Source organism: Poecilia formosa, unplaced genomic scaffold, assembly GCF_000485575.1.
Source record: "Poecilia formosa unplaced genomic scaffold, Poecilia_formosa-5.1.2 Scaffold732, whole genome shotgun sequence".
Lineage (NCBI taxonomy): Eukaryota > Metazoa > Chordata > Actinopteri > Cyprinodontiformes > Poeciliidae > Poecilia > Poecilia formosa.
In genome coordinates this window covers 34970-55241 of record NW_006800671.1, presented here as the reverse complement: position 1 = coordinate 55241, position 20272 = coordinate 34970, and the positions used below count along the sequence as shown (strand labels likewise).

At 38.8% G+C, this 20272-nt stretch overlaps 1 protein-coding gene across 4 annotated transcripts in view; it reads left to right on the top strand.

The window, feature by feature from the left end:
• The window catches only part of LOC103131243 (receptor-type tyrosine-protein phosphatase F-like), a 103796-nt gene that overhangs the window by 61507 nt on the left and 22017 nt on the right, over positions 1–20272 (top strand). For all 4 annotated transcript variants that reach the window (XM_016666509.1, XM_016666510.1, XM_016666508.1 and 1 more), the window contains 6 exons: positions 8052–8158; positions 14620–14717; positions 17958–18081; positions 18252–18427; positions 19232–19351; positions 20100–20254. In XM_016666509.1, the coding sequence (XP_016521995.1) occupies positions 8052–8158; positions 14620–14717; positions 17958–18081; positions 18252–18427; positions 19232–19351; positions 20100–20254 (780 nt within the window). The remainder of the gene's footprint in view (positions 1–8051; positions 8159–14619; positions 14718–17957; positions 18082–18251; positions 18428–19231; positions 19352–20099; positions 20255–20272) is intronic.

Here is a 20272-nt window from a genome sequence, read left to right as displayed (position 1 = left end):
ATATATTGGAAAATGCTCAATATTAAGATTTTTTTTAAATAAATTCTTCATAATGAAGAATTTAAATTATACTTAATAGTTTAAATATAATTGAACAAAAATGTAATTCAGAATCATCTCAAGTTAATTTAAAGTGCACTTTCAAAAATGCCAAAAAAAATTTATCAAAAATAAAATGATCATGTCTTTCAAATGGGCTCTTTGCACGTCAGCTTCCATGTTCTGGGAAAAACAGCTTGGTCCAGTCTATTGAGAATGGCATTTTACTAGCCCAAGGTAACAATTAATGCTGTAAATCGATCCAAAGCCCCAACAAGTAAGCTGGACACCTTGTTATGCATTTATGGGACGTACATGGGGAAGGGGGGGTAGAACATGTAAACCACATGACCGCCATGGCCAAACCACCTTCCCTTTAAATTCCAGGACCCTCATCGTTTTTTCCAGGTTTTTCCCTATTGCTGCTACTCACTTGGCTTGTTTCCGTAAAACAACCTGAAACCTCCAAATCTGATTCGACTTTACATGACCCTAACCCTACCAATAGCGGCACTAATGTTATTTCCCTCCCGCTTTAGTGCTCACCAGGTTGTGGTCCGGTTAACTGGTAAAGCTTCCCATTGCAATTTCTGAACAGTTAACATTGCATCAACCTCCTCAAACAATTCACTCACTCGACGGTGAGTCAATATCATATTTAAGTAGAGTTATTTCTGATGCTACAGGCTATGCGCCGCGAGTTAGCACTAGCTACTAACTCGACTATCAGTTGCTCAGGTCAGTTCCATTCACTGATTGTTTTGTTAATTTTGTATTCCATGCTGGTGCAACAATGAAGTCTGGTTCCAAAGATCCAGTCTGTAGCTACATTGATCAATCAAATTTGTAAGTTTGATTTTGATTTATATGTTGTTGTTTGCAACGACTGCCAATTCCTTTATCTCACAAATTTGAACTGGAATTATGAAGTGCACTTTTGAAAATATTTTTTATTTCCTTTTCTCTTTTCATATTATGAAGTTAGAGTCAGCTATAATAGATAGAAAGTATGCGTTTAACTTTTCCTATTTAGCTAATATATATATAAATATACAGTGCCCCCTTGAACTTTTTAACCTTTTGCTGCTTCAAACATAAAGATCTATAATTTGTATTATCTTGTGAAGAATCAACAACAAGTGGATCACAATTGTGAGGGTGGATCAAAATTTGTTGGATATTTTAAACTTTAACAAATAAAAAATTGCAAAGTGGGGCGTGCAATATTATTCAGCCCCCTTGCGTTAATACTCTGTAACAGTATCTTTTGCTGTGATTACAGCTGCCAGTCGCTTGGTTTTGTCTCTATCAGTTTTGCACATGGAGAGACTGAAATTCTTGCCCATTCTTCCTTGCAAAACAGCTGGAGCTCAGTGAGGTTGGATGGAGAGGGTTAGGGAACAGCAGTTTTCAGCTCTTTCCACAGATTCTCAATTGGATTCAGGTCTGGACTTTGACTTGGCCATTCCAACACCTGGATATGTTTATTTGTGAATATCATACAGAGATCCTCACTGAACTTCTGGAGTGACTTTGCTGCACTGAAAGTAAAGGGGCCGAATAATATTACACGCCCCACTTATTTGTTAAAAGAGTTTAAAATATCCAATAAATTTCGTTCCACCTCACGATTGTGTCCCACTTGTTGATTCTTGACAAAATAATAAAAATTTTAGATCTTTATGTTTAACTTGTATTTTCAGATATACAAGATATATTTATCTAACCTATATTATCATAGGTTAGATTATATATATATATATATAATTATTTTTACACCTAGCGTGGTTGATCTCAGAGTGCTAATGTAGTTAGCAGTTAATTCAGTGCCGAGTCACAGACAGAAAATATAATGTTTGTTCAGTGGGACTTTAATTCTAAAAAAAAAAAAAAAAAAAGTTAAATAAATTAAATATAACCTACCCTACCTTACAGAGTCATACATTCACAGTGAGCTGTGACTATTCCCCTACATGGTTCGTGTCTGGACAAGAACTATATTCGTGGCCAGACACAAACATGAGAGCCTTTGTACATCACCAGTGGTTGACCTACATTGGATCCAGCGTCCTACGGTTGTAGTACGGTTGTAGGACGCTGGATTAACATACAATTCCAGCATGAATTTGGGTTTACAGAAGCTGAATTAATTTAACAGGCGATCCAAGGTCATAGAAATGACATGGGTTAGTTCGTTGTTAGCAATAGCATCGTTGTCATAGATTAATTACTTAAAATAGCACAACTCGCTACTCACCTGGCATAAATAAGTGACAGCCATTTAATGCTTCTTTTGATCATAAATGCTTGTCCCAACCTGAAACTAAATGATGGGATTCTTCAGGCTTTTGAAAACTTTTTTCTGGCTCATTGTCGTATAATATGAATTCTGTCTCACCAGATAGTTCGATGCCAGGTAAATCCTCAAGATTATAAGAGAAGTCTTTTTTACTGAGATAATACAGATCATATCCTAAATATATGCATATTTTTTCGAGATGCCTCATTTGTTTCAGCCTATTAAGGGCATTAGCTACTCATTGTGATCCATTTTGCTTTGTTTTGAACTGGGGAAATCCCTTTCTGGCCCTCCATCTGAATTTTGTGCGTCATCCTGGTCATGTGACTGAAACCCAGCAATTGTCACAGTTCTAGTTCAGCTGACTCTTCAGGTTCAAAGTTGTTGCTTTTAGAAAAATATGGCCATGTTCCTTAAGGTCTCTGTGTTATTATGTTTTATTACTTTTCCATGCTTCTTGTGAAGAGCTCAGATAGGATGGTGTTTACAGCAGTGTATACAGGCAGGTCAGTTGCTCGGGGATCTGGGTCTGGTCTGCTGCCTCGTTCACATACACTCGCTCTTTCAGGCTGAATGCAGAAGTGGTTCCATGGAAATAACATAGGGATGGCTCTTTTATTTATCATCCGTCTCGCCCGGTAGTTTTAGGTTGAAGAATCTGATCCGAAGTGAAGGCTGCAAACTTTGCTGTGTGGCGTTAGCTTTAACTGGTAGCGACGAATATTTACAAGCCACCGTCTTCTTAAAGGGAACCACGACTAGTTATAAAAATAGACCTTATTTGGGAAATATTTATCTTGTATGTAAAAAAATACAGTAATAGGTTATTTAGTTTTTATAAATTTTAATTAAATATTTTCACAGGAATGTTACTATGTTGTCCACACTGCAATGCATTCTGGGTAAATGACTTGTAATAGTCCAACTGCCTGGCTCCTCCAAAACAGTGATGAGTAACATTATTAAGCCTTTGTAATTTGAACTGGAGCACATTGAAATCGATCGGAATGTAGAAATCAGAAGACGTGATGATGAGGAGGAGGACCAAACAGAGGAAGAGGATAGAGTTGGCCATAGGAGCTGGTGTTTTGCTGCTGCCTTCAGATTCGTAAATGAAACAGTGAATGACATGTACCTCTGGTCGGACTATGTGATCCAGTAAGTACTTCTGTAGCTCTGTGTCCAGTTAGGCAACAGCAGTTTAGGGTCCAAACGTAATTTGTGTTGGTAGTGGTTTCATATTCAGTACTGGTGTTCTAGGTAATTAGCATGCATAGTAATATCTTGTCTTTGATGTTTCTCCCAGTGTCTGCAGCGCTGTGTCCGGTTCGGCATCAGCTGTGCTGTGTAGAGTCCGGTGTGGTGGCAACAGCCTCAACGACATTATTACCACCGACACCGGACCTCCATAGATCCGGTCGGATCGGTGATGTCAGTAACGCAAGCTCCTGTTAGCATCTCAAACAGCGTCCAGCTCTGTCTGAGCGGCAGCACGGCATTTATTTTTAGCTCGTTAAGGTAACAATGACCTGTTAGAGCCTTCATTAGTTTTGCTGGTACAATTGAGTGTTGTGGAGAAATGTCCAGGGTACAGATTAGGTCCTTCGGAAGCTGTGTTCTACTTCGGCTCTCGCAATGCGCTCTCCTTTCTTTCATGTGTGAAATTACCCAGATTCACCTCAATATTGTTTTTTTATCACAGCCGATAGTGACACAGTGTGGCATTATTTAAAATTACACCAGTCAAACGCAATATGATAAACAACCACTTGGGTAAAGTCAGCCTTCTGTATTTACTCTGTAGACTCCAGTACAGAATGGACCATTATGCGTCATCAACCCTTCGGTGATGCCCATTATATTTTTCACCTCCATGGGTGAAAAATATAACAAAAGATGTACATTTTTGAAGTAATTATGAGTTTTGGCGTATCACAAACAGGAATTTTTTTAGGTAATAGGAAAATTGCAACATACTTGGGCCAACATGTTCAACTTATCCTGGATCCTTTTAATTCAGGATCGTTTGGAAATCCATGAAAACTTAAAAGCCTATTATATTTGGAAGACAACAATGTTCATAGTATTACTTTTTTGCTTGTGAAAAATGACTTTGTCTTTCCTAGCTGTCATGGTAGCTCAAAGCGGAAGCAAGAAAGCCGCATTTCGCTCATGCGGATGTGACGTCAGTGCCGTAGGTGCAAAGAGCCCTTTACTCAACCAGAGGGAGAAAGAAAATGAGGAAAAAAATAATAAAAATACTAAGGAAACTGCATAGGGCAGGGGTGGGCAACTCCAGGCCTCAAGGGCCGGTCTTCTGCAACTTTTAGATGTCTCTACTTCAACACACCTGAGTCAGATAACGAGGTTGTTAGCAGGACTCTGGAGAACCTGACTGCACTGAGGAGGTGATTCAGCTGTTTGGATTCAGGTGTGTTGGACCAGGGAGACATCTAAGAGTTGCAGGACACCGGCCCTCCAGGACCAGGATTCCCCACCCCTGGCATAGGGCCGCCTGGAGGTGTAGAACTACATTCATTTAAGTCATAGGGAAAAAGTCTTCATTTTGAATTTGTGGTGGTTAGCCAGACATGTAAATGTCATGTAAATTTGGATTAAAGAGTTTAAAGTTTATTGAAGTTTATCTAAATACAAAAGAGAAGCACACTGATTGAGATTCTATACTGCTGCTAGCCCAGATAAGGTGGGTTTTGCACCATCATGTGGCCAAGTAAGATGACTACATTATATGTCAGTTTCCCTCTCCTTTAACACCTCTTTATCTTTTCATAGAATTATTGTGCTAGTTTGAGCTAAAATTCTGAAAACACCAAATAACAAAACTTGCTACTCATTTTTAATGTTATTGTCATGAATTGGTTGTTGGTTTGAGGGTGAGACGCAGTGGACCCAGGTTGCTGAGTAAATGATGGTTTAATGAAGAACACCAAACAAAGAGTACAAAAGTCCAGGCAGCACAGGTGAGTAAAGGCAAGGAGCTCAGACACTGGTAGCAAGTGGGAACAATACACAAATGGAACAAAGGCAGGGTGACGACATGACAAGGACCCGATGGGGAAACACAGACACAAGTGGGATTAAATGCATAGAGGAGTAATCAGTATAACAAAGGACAGCTGGAGACAATTAAAGGCAAAACATAACACAGAGACTCAATTTACAAGGAACATACACAAAAAACCAAATCCTAATAGCACCTACCAACCCCTCCCTCGCAACTCTCTCCTCACAGTGCGGCTGCTAGACTCCCTTAGAAAGTCCAAAATGAAAACCAACCCAATGAAGGAGGGCAGAGTGGCTCTAGACAGAGGGCAAGAGTCCAAAAGGAAACACAAAGTGTTCAAAAGACCCTTATATATAGTTTAAGTTTGAGTATTACTCTTTGTATTATGTGTTTTCTGTTCAGCGTTACGTTTGTCCCTAAAGGCATACCGTAGTTAAGGCAGTGATGACGTCAACACCTTGCCGTAGCCAACGTTGCTGGTATCTGGTGGGGAAGTTTGGGTAACCGAGCCACTGTGCTAACACGTGGGAAAGACCACAAGATATGTGTTCTCCTTAAGAGTGTGTGTCATTGATGAGAAACCACACACACACCTTCATGTAGACACATTTATGCCCATCCATCTTCATTGGATCAATATCTGTGATACAGTTTGGAATACAGAGCAGTTAAAGGATCCTGCCTCGTGTCTTCATTAAACTTCTGGTGCACCTCATCCTAACATCTGGTCCTGAGCTGAATCCTGGCCTGAGTGGTGTTCTGGCCGACACTCCAGGTTGAGAGCGGTGACAAACCTGAACAGTGTCTAACAGTCCTTCAACTTTAGAACAAACTCACTTACACAAAGAGAAAGAAAAGGTCAGCGCGGGGATTGCCGCAAACTGTCTGGTGGGAGGCGACGAAGGAGGCGGACCATTGTGGCGGGTCCGGCGGGCGGCGACAACGCAGGAGGCAGACCCTTTGGAGAGGAAATTACATTTTTGAAAAGTTGAGAAACATTTTCCCACCATAGTGTAGAAATTCTATTTGCCAAATGCATATTATCTGGACATGTTAAAATTGACAGAAACTGAGGGTGTGCTGTGGTGGCGCAGGGGTTAAGCACAACCCACATTTGGAGGCCTTAGTCCTCAAGTCGCAGGTTTGATTCCCGGCCTTGGCAACCTTTGCTGCATGTCTTCCCCCTTCTCTCATTGCCCACTTTCCTGTCAATTAACTATCAAATAAAGGCCACTAGAGCCAAAAAAAAATGACAGAAACTGTGCTTTATTTGAGATTAAAGTGTGTTTAGATTAATTAAGCACTTAAGGTCCAGGTACTTGATTGTGTCTCACCTAAAAAAAAAAAATTGAAGTTTTTTTTTTTTTTTAGATACTCGTATAACCTAAAATAATCCAGGCCTGCATCCCCAGGCCAGTTGGGAGCACAGCTTTGCAATTTTTTTACTTGAAAGTACAAAGGGGAAGAAATCCAATAGGAAGTCATCTTTGTCGGTCAAGGGAAATCCTCTCATCCGAAACGTTTGCTGGAGATAGGCACCAGCACCCCTTCAAACCCCAGACAAGGCTGTACAGAAAATGGATGGATGAATGGATGGATGGAAAGAAGGCATGACTCTTTACTCACAATCAAAAGCCATCCACTCCTTTCTACCCATTTCACTGCCAGTATGAGTAAATATACTTACTTCATATAACACCGAAGTGTGAAAATTGTCTTGAGCTCAACAACTTTTGACATGCTTTTTACTCAGTGTAGTTAAGCTTCGTCTGACTTTATCCACTTGGAAATCCAAGTTGAAATAAACCATTTAACTTCTTTATATTGGTACCCAGGTTAAGCCATCAATCTATATAAACTGGTTAGCTGATCATATTGAATAAACAGTACATTACATGGATACAGTGGCTTCATTGATAGTTGGAATTATTTGTAGCTGAAGTCAGATAATGCTTAACTATACTGAAAATAAAAGATCTGAAATGTTCAGCTTATGACAATCACAATTACAATTAATGTCTTACAATCTTTTACAACGAAGAAACATACTCATATTGGCAGTTAATTCAAATTCAGAAATACTTTGATCCCAAAGGAAATGTAAATAAAATAAAACATCTGGTTTCAACCAGGACTTGAACATGCACTCTCAGGTTACTAAGTGAGTTGCCCTATTCAGGGAGCTATTTCTGTCCTTCCATTAAACCATTAAACTTTATTGTGAAGGTGTGTTTTTGAGCTACACTCAAATGTCTACATGAAAGCCATTAAAGTTTATTGAAATTTGTTAAAACATTTTGAGGAGAAATTAAGAACATTTTGACTGAAATCTGACACATTGTAAGCTATTTCTCTTTACTTATCTCGGCAGTGAAATCAAATTCAAAATGAATTTATTCATTCCAAAGGGACATAAAACAAACTCAGAGATCCATGCTTTGGCCGTCCCCTTGCTTCTGCGGGCTCAGAATCCTAATGATATACCCACCTCTCTCAAGGGCTTCAGGGAGTGCAACTGCCCTCTGCTGTAGGAAGCAGGACTAGTTTAACGTAACTTTGTAGGTTCTGTTTGAAATTTCCAGTATTAGGATTGACTTACTTGTCACCACAGTACAGTAATGCTGGAACATTAACAGGCTCTGGAGTGGGTTCTCATTTTTATACAAGTCATGTATATCTGTTCTCCAGGAAACACGCATCTTCAGCCATGGATGAACACATATTAGAGAGAAAAGATTCCCTCATGACCTGCATCACTGAGCCTGTGGAGATGAGACTGAAATGCCAGATATTAGGTATGGACATATACAAAAACATTTTCTCAAATTATTTTGAATCTTATACTTTTGTACAAAGTTTTTGGCACAATATGTAAAAGTGGATATCCCAGCAAGAGGAAAAATATGTTTTATTTACACTGTTTTTATAGATTAATTGCTGCAGTTTTTCTCAAGAGACAAACTTCTAAATGTTAAAGCTTTACAAGTTTTGTAGATGGAACTGAATAGTAATATACATTGTCTAAAAAGACATATGACTTCATTGACTGCTGTCTTTTATTAAATCTGACCAAACATTTCTGGTTTTATCTGGTTAGAATTAGAATTATTTCTATTTGCCCATTGCATAAATGATCACAGATTAATTTAGAGTGGCGCATAAACCCTAAAATCATTACACCTTTAAACAACTTGGGAAAGCCCATGTGATAGCATGACATTGTAAGCTTCTGATAGTTTAATTCAAAACATACATATACCTACTGACATAATGGCAACTCCTCAAACAATTAATTGTGTGACATAATTATAAAATAAAATAAATGGGGCCCCATATCTTGAAGAGAAATGTGGACCTCCACAGTTGTGTTCATTCTTCAGAACAATCTCTAGATAAGTTTAAGTGCCACATTTATTGGTTCAAATAATTATATGCAAGTATCAGTATCAGAAGTACTTTCATGATCCCCAAGAGGAAATAGCTTATTTGTTGAAGGTACTCCATCTAAAGTGTTGAATATTAGCAAATACAAATATCATAAGTAGTATAAAATTTATAGAAAATAAACATGCATTTTGTATATTTTATTACATCGTGTTACATTCATTGTGTGACTACCATAATGCAAAGTTTAATATAATGAAAATATATTTATAAAATATATTATATTTATAAAATATATTTATAAAATAAATAAAGACAAGTATGCTCTTGGAAATATGAGAATTTGTAAGTAGAACTAAAAATGAGTTTAAACTTAGATACTCAGCATTGGGCATTTTAAAGTTTAATGGCTTTGCAAGATTCATAGAGAATATATCTAGCTGGATTATTGAAGATTTGCCTGGATTCTACCAGCCTAAGTCAGAATGCCTCACCTGCTTCATTTCATAGAATGCTAAATAATCAGCAGCCTGAGTTGAATAGTTCCCACAGAACACGTTCATTAAATGGCTGCTCTTCTCATTTCACAACTTAGAACAGATCCAGGTTTAGTTTAGTGACCGTGACAATTCCCAGCGGTGTTTTTATTTTACAGTGTGTGGGCTAAAAGCAACCTATTAAAACCTCTCACTTTTTGAGAATCATCCACCATAGCTATTTTACAACTATTGAAGAACATTACAGTGACACATTAATTGAATGTCCACAACTTCTTAATAATTTTCTATGCTTCTTAGTAATATGCTTTGCAGGATTCACTAACAGCTTAATTCAGCCACAACAATCAGGTGCCAACATTAAATCAAAGGAAAATATGGTAAGATCAACTTTAATCTTACACACCTTTTCCTAAGGAGTGTTAGGAAAAGGTGGAGGCTTTGGGAGATGGAAGATTGTTTGCAAACCTTAAGTCGATCAATTGGATGAGGTGGCGGTTTGTGAAGGTGAGAATGAACGCAGGAGTCCAGGTTATGAAGAAAGTGATGATGAATTTAATGATGAAAGTGGCTCAGATAGTCCAGATCAGGCAGCACTGCAGAGACAAAAAGCATACAGCTAAATACCGGTAGCAACTGACACAAAGACTGAACATGGAGCAAAGTAGTCTCAGGACTACACAGTTCGACTGAGAACTACTGACGACAACCAACAAGCTACATACGACTAGGATCTGACAACAGACAAAGACAACAAGTGGATTTAAATACACTGGGAGGGTGATCAGGGAATGAGACACACCTTGGAAACAATTAACAGGGAGGACAGGACATCACAGAGACTCACAGGGAACAGGATCACAACAAACACAGGAAAAACCCAAAAATAAACACAGAAAACTCAAATCCTAAGAATAAAAGCTAAAGGACTCTTGGGCATGGAGCAAATCACAGACAATGTTCTTTTTCCTTTCAGCTGATGGATGTCCTCTTGTTAGAAACATTCTTTGTCTTTGCCTTTGGGGTCTGAACCCAGATGATGAGAGAAGTAAAATTCGGTGCCACAGCTTGATTGCGGGTGGAGGAGTTGAATCCCTTTTGCAGGACAGTGTTTGGCCCATCTGTGGCTCTGACTCTTCTTCAGCTGCAGAGTTCTTTGTCCATTTTAATCTTGGCTCAAATCTGCCTGGAGGATCCAACCAAAGGTTTCTCTTTGCATTCGGCTTTTATAGCGGTTGACTATGACTATGACAATCAGTTCCCCTTTCTCAACTCTTATTCCTAGCTATGGTCTGTTGCAACACTTGATGACACAATGGCATGGGATCATTCTGTTACATTTGTACACATTTTACACCATTTCAACTTCATTGTCAAAATCACATCTATAACCTCTTTAGCTTCTCTGACTTAACATTCATCTATGATAACCACAACCTATTAGTTATAATTATAATTTGAGTTATTGCAGGCATTCTTCTGAAAAGAAAACAAGAATCATCCATTATTCTAATGATCTGATGACCAAAGTTATAGATGTTCATTTTTACAAGAGAAAACAATGTTAATACAAGTCTTTTGTACTGGTCTATTTTAGCTTTTTTTTTTTTTTTTTTTTTTTAAGTAAATTTATGGGCTGGAAACTTAACTCAGAACCTGTAACAGGTTGTGTTACCTATAACAGTGGTACCCAACCTTTTTATCACCGTGGACTGGTCAAGGCTAGGCAATTTTACTGCGGCCCGGGGGGCGGATGTCACATGACACAATTTCACATATTTTGTCCCAGTTGTCCCCTTATGACAATCTTGGAGCGTTCCGAGTTCTAAGATTATCGCTGCTATAATCGTTGCCGATCATCCTGCAGTGTGTGGTGTGTTGCTAGGACGTCAGACCGCTCCGATCTAAAATCCCACATATTCAACATGTTAGATTGTCTCTTGGCCCTTTTATCCCAGCATGTTGAGTATTCCCTGACTGGGAGCGAGAACGCTGCCTGTTGACTGTGACAGGTAGCCAGTCAGAAATTTCGGTAACAGACGCAAAAAGAGGAATCCCAAACAGCTGACATGGCGCAATTGAGAGCTTGGTTTACCGCATCGTGCAGCGCATAGAGTGGCTGCTCCCGCAGTCTTTTATCCAATCTTTTCTTTTTGTTACGTCTTTTATCGCTTAAAATGAGTCCACGAACCATCTCTATTGCTTCTACATCGTTGGACATGTTTGTTACTCTAAATTCATGTATGGTATGTTTTACAGGATTTTCTTCTGGAATCCGGATGTTCATAAGTGAAATCGGTTCATGTTGCTCCTGCCGTGTAACTGAACACGAACCAATCGAACCTGTTGTAATTTTATCAGCTCTGTGGTCACAGAGGGTTGGAGAATCGGCCGACTATTCTTAAATTATGCCGTGTAGCCAGACTTAAGACTCACAAGGTCTATTCATCTCCTCTCGACCACTGCCCAAACGCTCTCTGACTTTGGTCGCTATGGTAACGTTTACATAATCCCTTCAAAATAAGACACAGATGCGCCACAGAAATGAACATGTTACTTTCATGAAAATTTCAGATCACGATAACGACAAAAGCAATGGGAGCCCTGAGCTTGTTTCTCTGCAACGAGACGGTCCCATCTGGGAGACAGTGTCACCCGAAGTGTTGCTTAAATGCACAGGGTGCTTGGTCTTGAAGTATCGAAGCAGTTTTGAAGCTTCATTGCCTCATTAGCACCTACCGGGATAAATCCATCCTCCTGTCTTTTCTCTGGGCCTTTTCCCCTTTCCAAAGAAACTTTCCAAAGACATCTGATCTGTTCCTTACTCATTTTTGCTGCTTGTGGGCTCAGTGTTGGCATGCAAAACGTAACCGAGAGAATACGGTTAAAGGATTTTCAAAATAAAATATCCTCCAGACTCAGATAATACATAAAACTGAAATATTTAATTATTTCTTGTGCGGCTTGGTACCTATCAGTCCGCGGCCCGGGGTTGGGGACGACTGACCTATAACACAACCTCAGTGATCTTTGATTGTAGTTACACATCATTTATGATTATAGATACAAACATTATTACTACTTTGATTATTGTCAAAATGATCAACAAGTAATGCTGCTTACCAGTCATTTTACACTGTAGGTCAGTCACAAAATTTCTTAACTTCACGTAATATTTTGTTATTTCAACAGACCAATTTTTAAATACTCTTTAAATCTGGACTTCCCATGTGAGGGACCCCAAACACCACCTTACTTGACAGTGCCACCCCTGCTCCTCCTTCTTTCTGTCCTTTAAACATGGTTGACCAAGAACACTGATGTGTGTCCAAAAACAAAACGAATAAACCAGAGCTGCCAGTGGAGGCAGAAGCGGTTAAGGGACAGCAGTTATGATAAATTTGGCTTCACTGCACTATCATTGTTATGACAGACATTGATAATGAGAGGAAACAGATTTTACGTTAAAATCAGTTTCCTCTCAGTTTCCAGTGGTACCATGACTGAATAGCTGCTAAAGCTGCATATAAGTGTAGCACCCCATTGGTCTGTCCACTAGACAAGAACTTAAACTGACTGGTGGGGTGGCTATTTGGTTTTGTTAATTTCTGGTAGATACCACGCAGGTTTACTTATGTTGAGTCAATACTTGTCTAATTATATCAACAAGTACTGGTACCTGTAGTGACACCTTTGATGTAACATAAATAACTCCAGACAACCAGTTGACAAAATAGTTTCTTTTAATACAAACTTGAAAAATAAATTCTTAGCTCCAGGTGAGGCTACACCCAGAATACCCAGAATTACCAAAAACTTAAATATGCCATTTTGCAATGCCATTAATTCCCGATGTTAAATGTTTCCTAAAATAAAATAAAGCTGTTCGGACATTTTTCATTTCACCCCCTTATGTTTTACTCCATTTTAACTTTTTGTTTCTTAACAAAAACCCCTCCCTTTAGTTGTCGTTTTTCTATAACCAGAATTGAACTTTTGTCACTAGCAGAACTCCATACATTTAGCAAAGATTTACAGTTCTATACTTATACACAATGTCACACATGGACCTATGCTCTCACATACACACTGGCCGGTATTGGTCAAAGTTTTGGTTTCAGGCATGTTGACCCTATGGTACGATGCTGCTACGAAAATCCTCTTCTCCCCCTTTAAACAATAAAACCGACTCAGACCTGCTCGCTCAGCCGACATTTTCTCTGCCACGAGTTGCAGAACCACTCCTCAGTCTCGTTGGAGCCAGTGTCGCCATGTTGACACATTCATCTCAGATCAGCCGCAGTTTTTCTCCATGCTTTTCACTTTAACACACTTCTGCTGGTATCCTAAACACACAGTGTTTACGATGCCGAATCCATAGCACATGTTTCTCACTTATGTTTGATATACATAAGACCAACCTTGTAAATATTTTATAAATATTAAAGGGCCTAAAGTGCATGGTTTTTAACCAGGGGCTACATATGCTTTAGCAGGTGGATCAGCTGCTTAAGTTTGTATGCAGCTTTAGCAGCTCTTCAGTAATGGTAGTGTAGTGACTATTTGTCCAAAACTCAAATCCAAGAATCAAAACACTTAAGACTTCAAAGTGATCAAGGTCAAGGTGAGTTCAACTCAGGCACTTGATGCACCATGGGTTTCTGGCTTACGCAGTTTCAAAAATACCAAAAGTCAAAAATGCAGTTCTTTGTTGCTGTATTCCATAGTCAGGCAAACAAGTTACAGGATTCACAGGATTCTGCTGCTTCTCCTGCTCTGATTCCTGCACCTGTTCTCTGAGTGGTAGACTGACTGAAGTCACTGGTAGACTGAAGACTGATGACTGGTAAAAAAAACCATATGACCACCCATGTGTATAATGAGCTACTACGTATTTATACTGTGAAACACCCATGTCCCAAACTGAAATTAATTAACTAATTAAGTGAATTACTAGCCAAAAACTTATTCTAAATAACTAAAATTAAACAAAAATTCTGATTATAAATCAACTAGAAAATAAGCAAATAAAAATGAACTAATCTAAATTCTAAGATTTAAGTTAAAATAGAGAAATAACTCCTACCATGGTACCATAAGTATCATGATTGCACACTTGCCCATAGATAAAAAAAAAGAAAAAGAAAAAATAGGGAAACAGGCCCTAGTGACCCAAATGCCAGACTAGCCCACTGGGAAATGTCCCAGGGTGACATTTCCATAAATACAATATTAAGATGATGAAGTGATCACTCTGTTTAAATTTTAAAACCTTTTGGCTAACGTTACTGTTTAAGAAAATGTTTTTCGTATCGACACCTTTAACATATTTTTTTACATTCACTCTCACAGACTATTAATCTCTGTCTTTTCAGGGATGACGGACTTTCCTCCCATACCTGTTTGTGACTTGGCAGACCATATAGAGAGACACAAGGCTAATGACAGTCTACTCTTTTCACAGGAATTTCAGGTACATTTCTGTTACCTAAATGATGTTTTATATGGACGCATACACGCATATAGCATTTCTTTCCATCTTCACAATGACTTTGTGAAGATAGAAATTAATGACTTCCATTAATTTTTTTTGTTCATTTCTATAGCCTAATCCTGACCATTACCCCTAACTCTAAGGGAGAGTCCAGTCACCCTATGGAGAAAACCCATTTCGGCTGCTTGTATCCGGGACCTTGTTCTTTAGGTCATTACCCAAAGCTCATGACCGTAGATGAGGGTAGGAACGTAGAACGACTGGTAGATCAAGAGCTTCGCCTTTTGACTCAGCTCTCTCTTCACCCTGACAGACCGGTACAGCGCCTGCTTCACAGCAGATGGTGCACCAATCCACCTGTCAATCTCCCGCTCCCTTCTTCCCTCATTCGTGAACAAGATCCCCAGATACTTAAACTCCTCCACTTGGGACAGGACACCGCCCCCCTGACCCGGAGAAGGCACTCTACCCTTTTCCGGCTCAAGACCATGGCCTCGGATTTGGAGGACCTGATCCTCATCCCAGCCACTTCACACTCGGTTGTGAACCGCTCCAGCAAGAGCTGCAGATCATGACCTAATGAAGCCAATAAGACCACAGGAGATCGAGCTTTTTCTGTTGCTGCTCCTGTTTTATGGAATAACTTACAGATCTGCCCACAGCCTGGATTATTTTAAATCACTTCTTAAAACTCATTTTTACTCTTTGGCATTTAATTGATGTATTGTTTTGTGCTCTGTTTTGTCACTTGTGTTGTTGTTCTTGTACAGCACTTTGGTGCAGTTCTATACCTGTTTTAAAGTGCTATATAAATAAATTTGACATTGACATTGACACATCATCCGCAAAAAGCAGAAATGCGATCCTAAGGCCACCAAAACGGATCCCCTTAACACCTCAGCTGCGCCTAGAAATTCTGTCCATGAAAGTAATGGACAGAATCGGTGACAAAGGGCAGCCTTGGTGGAGTCCAACTCTCACCGGAAACGAGCCAGACTTACTGCCGGCAATGCGGACCAGACTCCGACACTGGTCATACAGGGACCTGACAGCCCGTATCAAAGGGCCCGGTACCCCATACTCCCGGAGAACTCCCCACAAGGCCCCCCTAGGGACACGGTTGAACACCTTCTCCAAGTCCACAAAACACATGTAGACTGGTTGGGCGAACTCCCATGCACCCTCCAGGACCCTGCTGAGGGTGTAGAGCTGGTCCAGTGTTCCACAACCAGTACGAAAACCACACTGCTCTTCCTGAATCTGAGGTTCGACTATCCGACAGACCCTCCTCTCCAGGACCCCTGAATAGACCTTGCAAAGGGAGCTTGAGAGTGTGACCCCCTGTAATTGGAGCACACCCTCCAGTCCCCCTTTTTGAACATGGGGTCCACCACCTCAGTCTGCCAATCCAGGGGAACTGTCCCCGATGTCCATACGATATTTCAGAGTCGCGTGAGCCAACACAACCCTACAACATCCAGAGCCTTAAGGAACTCCGGGCGGATCTCATCCACCCCAGGGGCCAATAAATTATTGGATAGTAATAAAAATACTATGGCAAAATGGAACATTTTATCAGAAAAACTTCTAATAGTAACAATTACCCACAGTATTTTATAGATATTGACCAGAATATTACCAGTATGAAGAATGTTGTAAATAAATTCAATATTTATTTTGTGAATATAGGACCCACACTTAGCAGAAAAAATACCTGTGATAAAAATAGTAACTTATTTAAATTATTTTGAGAGTAATGCAAGTTTAATGTCCCTTAACCCCATACAAGAGAAATAAATCTGTCATGATTTGCCAGGATGTCATAGGGAAGTGGGTTTAATGATGAATAATCCACAACTGAACCGAAACCAACACAGGTTGCACAGGGGAAGACAGAGGGTGCAGCAAAACAGACAGCCATAAGAGCGACGCACATATGACGAGAACCTGACGAAGGACAGAAACAACAGGTGGGGTTAAATACGCTGGGAAGGTAATCGGGGAACTGGACACAGCTGGGAACAATCAACAGGGAAGACAGAGACTCACAGGGGAACAGAACTAAATAAACACAGAAAAAACTGAAAAGTAACACAGAAAACACAGATCGTCACAAAATCATTGATATTGTGAATAAATGTTAGAGTAAAGCATCCACTGACTGTGATGATCTCGACATGAAAACAGAGGGTAATTGAGGGCATGTCTAAATCATGATATCTTAATTGAAAAATTAGAACATTATTGGAACTTTGAACTGAATGAGGAGTTATTTAAAGAGCAGAAAACAATTTGTAAAGATGGGAGATACTGAATCTGATTGTCTTGAGATTATGTGTCCGGTACCTCAAGGGTCAGTATGGAAACAGTTTTATTTAACTTTTATATAAACAACATAAGCAAAGTGTCTAATGAATTACAATTTGTGTTATTTGCTGACGACACAAACATTCTAGTCTCTGGTGAAAACTTACAACTTCTTTCCATAATCGGCTCAGAAATCAGTAAATTAAAGAAATGGTTTGACAATAATAAATTATCACTAAGTCTGGACAAGACTAAAATCATGGTTTTTGGAAAGTGTTACCAAAAACCTCACATTCAAGATCAGAGTATCCCCTTTGACTCTACAAAGGGTATACATGAATATGTTTTCTGTACAATAATTGATGACAAAATTAGTTCTAAATCTCATATTGAACATTTACAGAATAAACTGTGCAGAAACATATCAGTCCTGGCTAAAGCTAGACATATTCTGAATCTAATCACTTCATATTCTGGTGTGGGGAATTAATTACAAAAGTTCTTTACAACCTTTAGAATAATGTCAATTTTTATGAACCCACAAACCCATTATTCTTAAAATGTAGAATTCCTAAATTTGAAGATCTGGTGGAATTTAAAATTGGTCAAATTATGTTTATGGCATCAAAAAACTGCCATTTGAGCACACAGAGAGGATATAGATTAAGGGGTTACTCAAACTTAAGGATTTGTAGTACATGCACAACATGAAAGAGCTTTTGTATGTCAATTCATGGTGTAATATTACGGAACAAGTTAAATGAGGAGTTAATAGAAAGTACAAAATTTAATACAATTTAAGAGGAAATACAAGGATGTAATTTCCACAAGACATAGAAATATGGGTGAGAGCTAGCACAACTTATCTAAACATGTGTACATATGCAAGTCTTCCCATTTTTTGTGCTTCAGACTATTGATCCAGGACAGCAGCTCACCTGGGAGCATTCTAATCTTGAGATCAACAGATCTAAGAATCGCTATGCAAATGTTATTGCTTATGACCACTCCAGGGTCGTCCTCACACTGGTGGATGGTAAGAAACATGGTTTTAAATTTTAAAGCTTAAAGATATTAAAGTGTAAATATCTGCTTTCAACTGCATGACAGTGATAGAAATAGAAAGCAAGTCATTAAAAAAGTCAAAAGAAATTTTTAAACTATTGATGCTTCTTACAATGTGGTCCTTCCTATTTTCTCTTCCAGGAATTCCAGGGAGCAACTACATTAATGCCAACTATATAGATGGCTATAGGAAACAGAATGCTTATATCGCCACACAAGGGCCACTGCCAGAGACAATTTGTGATTTCTGGAGGATGGTGTGGGAGCAGAGGAGCTGCACAATTGTTATGATGACCCGTTTGGAGGAGAAGTCAAGGGTGAGCTTCTTGTGTTTTGATTTTAAGCAGAACAGTAACGTGCTTACATGCCGTTCTTTGACTTTTAAAACCCAAAGTACAGCATGTTCTTTGTGTTTTTTCTTCTTGTTTGTTTTTTTCCTCGTGTTCAGCATGTCATCAGTTATCCACAGGAAAACTATGTCCATTCAGTGCTTTTTGCCTGAATAAGTAGAACACATACAAGAGTTATTACATGGCCTTTATTAAATTTCAACAATCTTTCTCATTGTGTAATGTGTTTTGTGCAAAGCTCTAGACCAGGGTCACTAACTCCAGTCCTCGAGGGCTACCATCCTGTAACTTTTAGGAATTTCACAAATCAATAAGAAGATTTCATAAATGTTTTATTTATTCTGCTATTAGTGCAGAATAATTTAGTTAGGTTTGAAATGCCTGGGTGTTGTAGGTTTTAAAATACAACACATAAAAAAAAATCAAGATAGTGAAAAATTAAGAGTAATCGCCCTTCAGCTATTTTCCGAATTAGAAGCTACATTCGGAAGCTAACTTCTGTTTCTCTTGTGGTGTAGCTATTGAAATGTTGGACATGTTGCAGAGAGTGGGGCATGAATAAAATTACCAGATTTTGCAACAAATCACTGGGATATTGTGTCTTTAGCTTAGCAACAACTGACTTAAATGCACTGCAAGCAACACAGTACAAATAGTTCTGCTTCTTCTTTTTATATAGATGTTTTGCAGTTTGCCATTGACTGTTTTTAAATGACAGTTGTTGATATAAGACAAAATGTGTGCTTGCTTTTCATTATCCTCTGTATGCAGGTTAAGTGTGACCAATACTGGCCTAGTCGTGGTACAGAGACATATGGAACGATTCAAGTGACCATACTGGAAACTTTGGAACTGGCAACTTATGTCACACGAATATTCAGCCTTTACAAGGTAAACACATTTTATGTATTTTAAGTTTGAATATTTTGTCATCTTTTCTTGACGAGGAGCATGACTTCCAAAAGTCACTTCATAAAAACGTCATTTCCAATAAAAAACAAATTAAAAATAAAAATGATTGGATATGGTTAAAGAATATTCAATTTGGTTTATATATATAGCACTAATTCACTAGTGTCATCTCAAGGCACCTTACAAAAAAGTAATTTCAATTCAATAACATGTACATTCCAATTGATCCTAATTATCAAACAGTACATTAAGCTGAGTTAATTATTCAAATTAGTTAGAAAAGTTTTTGATCTAAGGAAAGTCATTGATTTGTAGTATTCACTGCACAATTCCTGCACTGTTGTTCCAGTTTTCACTGGAACAACAGTGCAGGGTTGTTCAATAGTACAATAATGACAACAGTACAACAGTACAATATTGTCATTAGGCTCAGACCTAATGACAATAGGCTCAGACCTATTGTCATTAGGCCTGAGCAGCAGAAAAGCCGAAAAGGGTCATGTGATAAAAAAACATTTTCAACCAAATCAGTATGTCTTGATTACAAACAGAATAACCTGGGTTTGCAACAAATTATCACTAAAACCCATTATGCTGTTACTGTAGAGTATATTGTACATTTCTATAAACTTCATGTGTGCAATATTCAAATAAATGTAGACTTAGAACAAGCTAAGTCTCCTTTTTAACTTGACATCAAAAGCGAATATCTCTGTGCTGTAAACAGAATGAATCATCTGAGAAACGAGAAGTGCAACAGTTGCAGTTTCTGGCCTGGCCTGATCATGGAGTGCCTGAGCAACCTACCACAGCAATGGCCTTTCTTCATAGAGCTAGAGCATATAATTCACCAGATGCTGGTCCTATGGTGGTTCATTGCAGGTAAGCTAATTTTTTCTT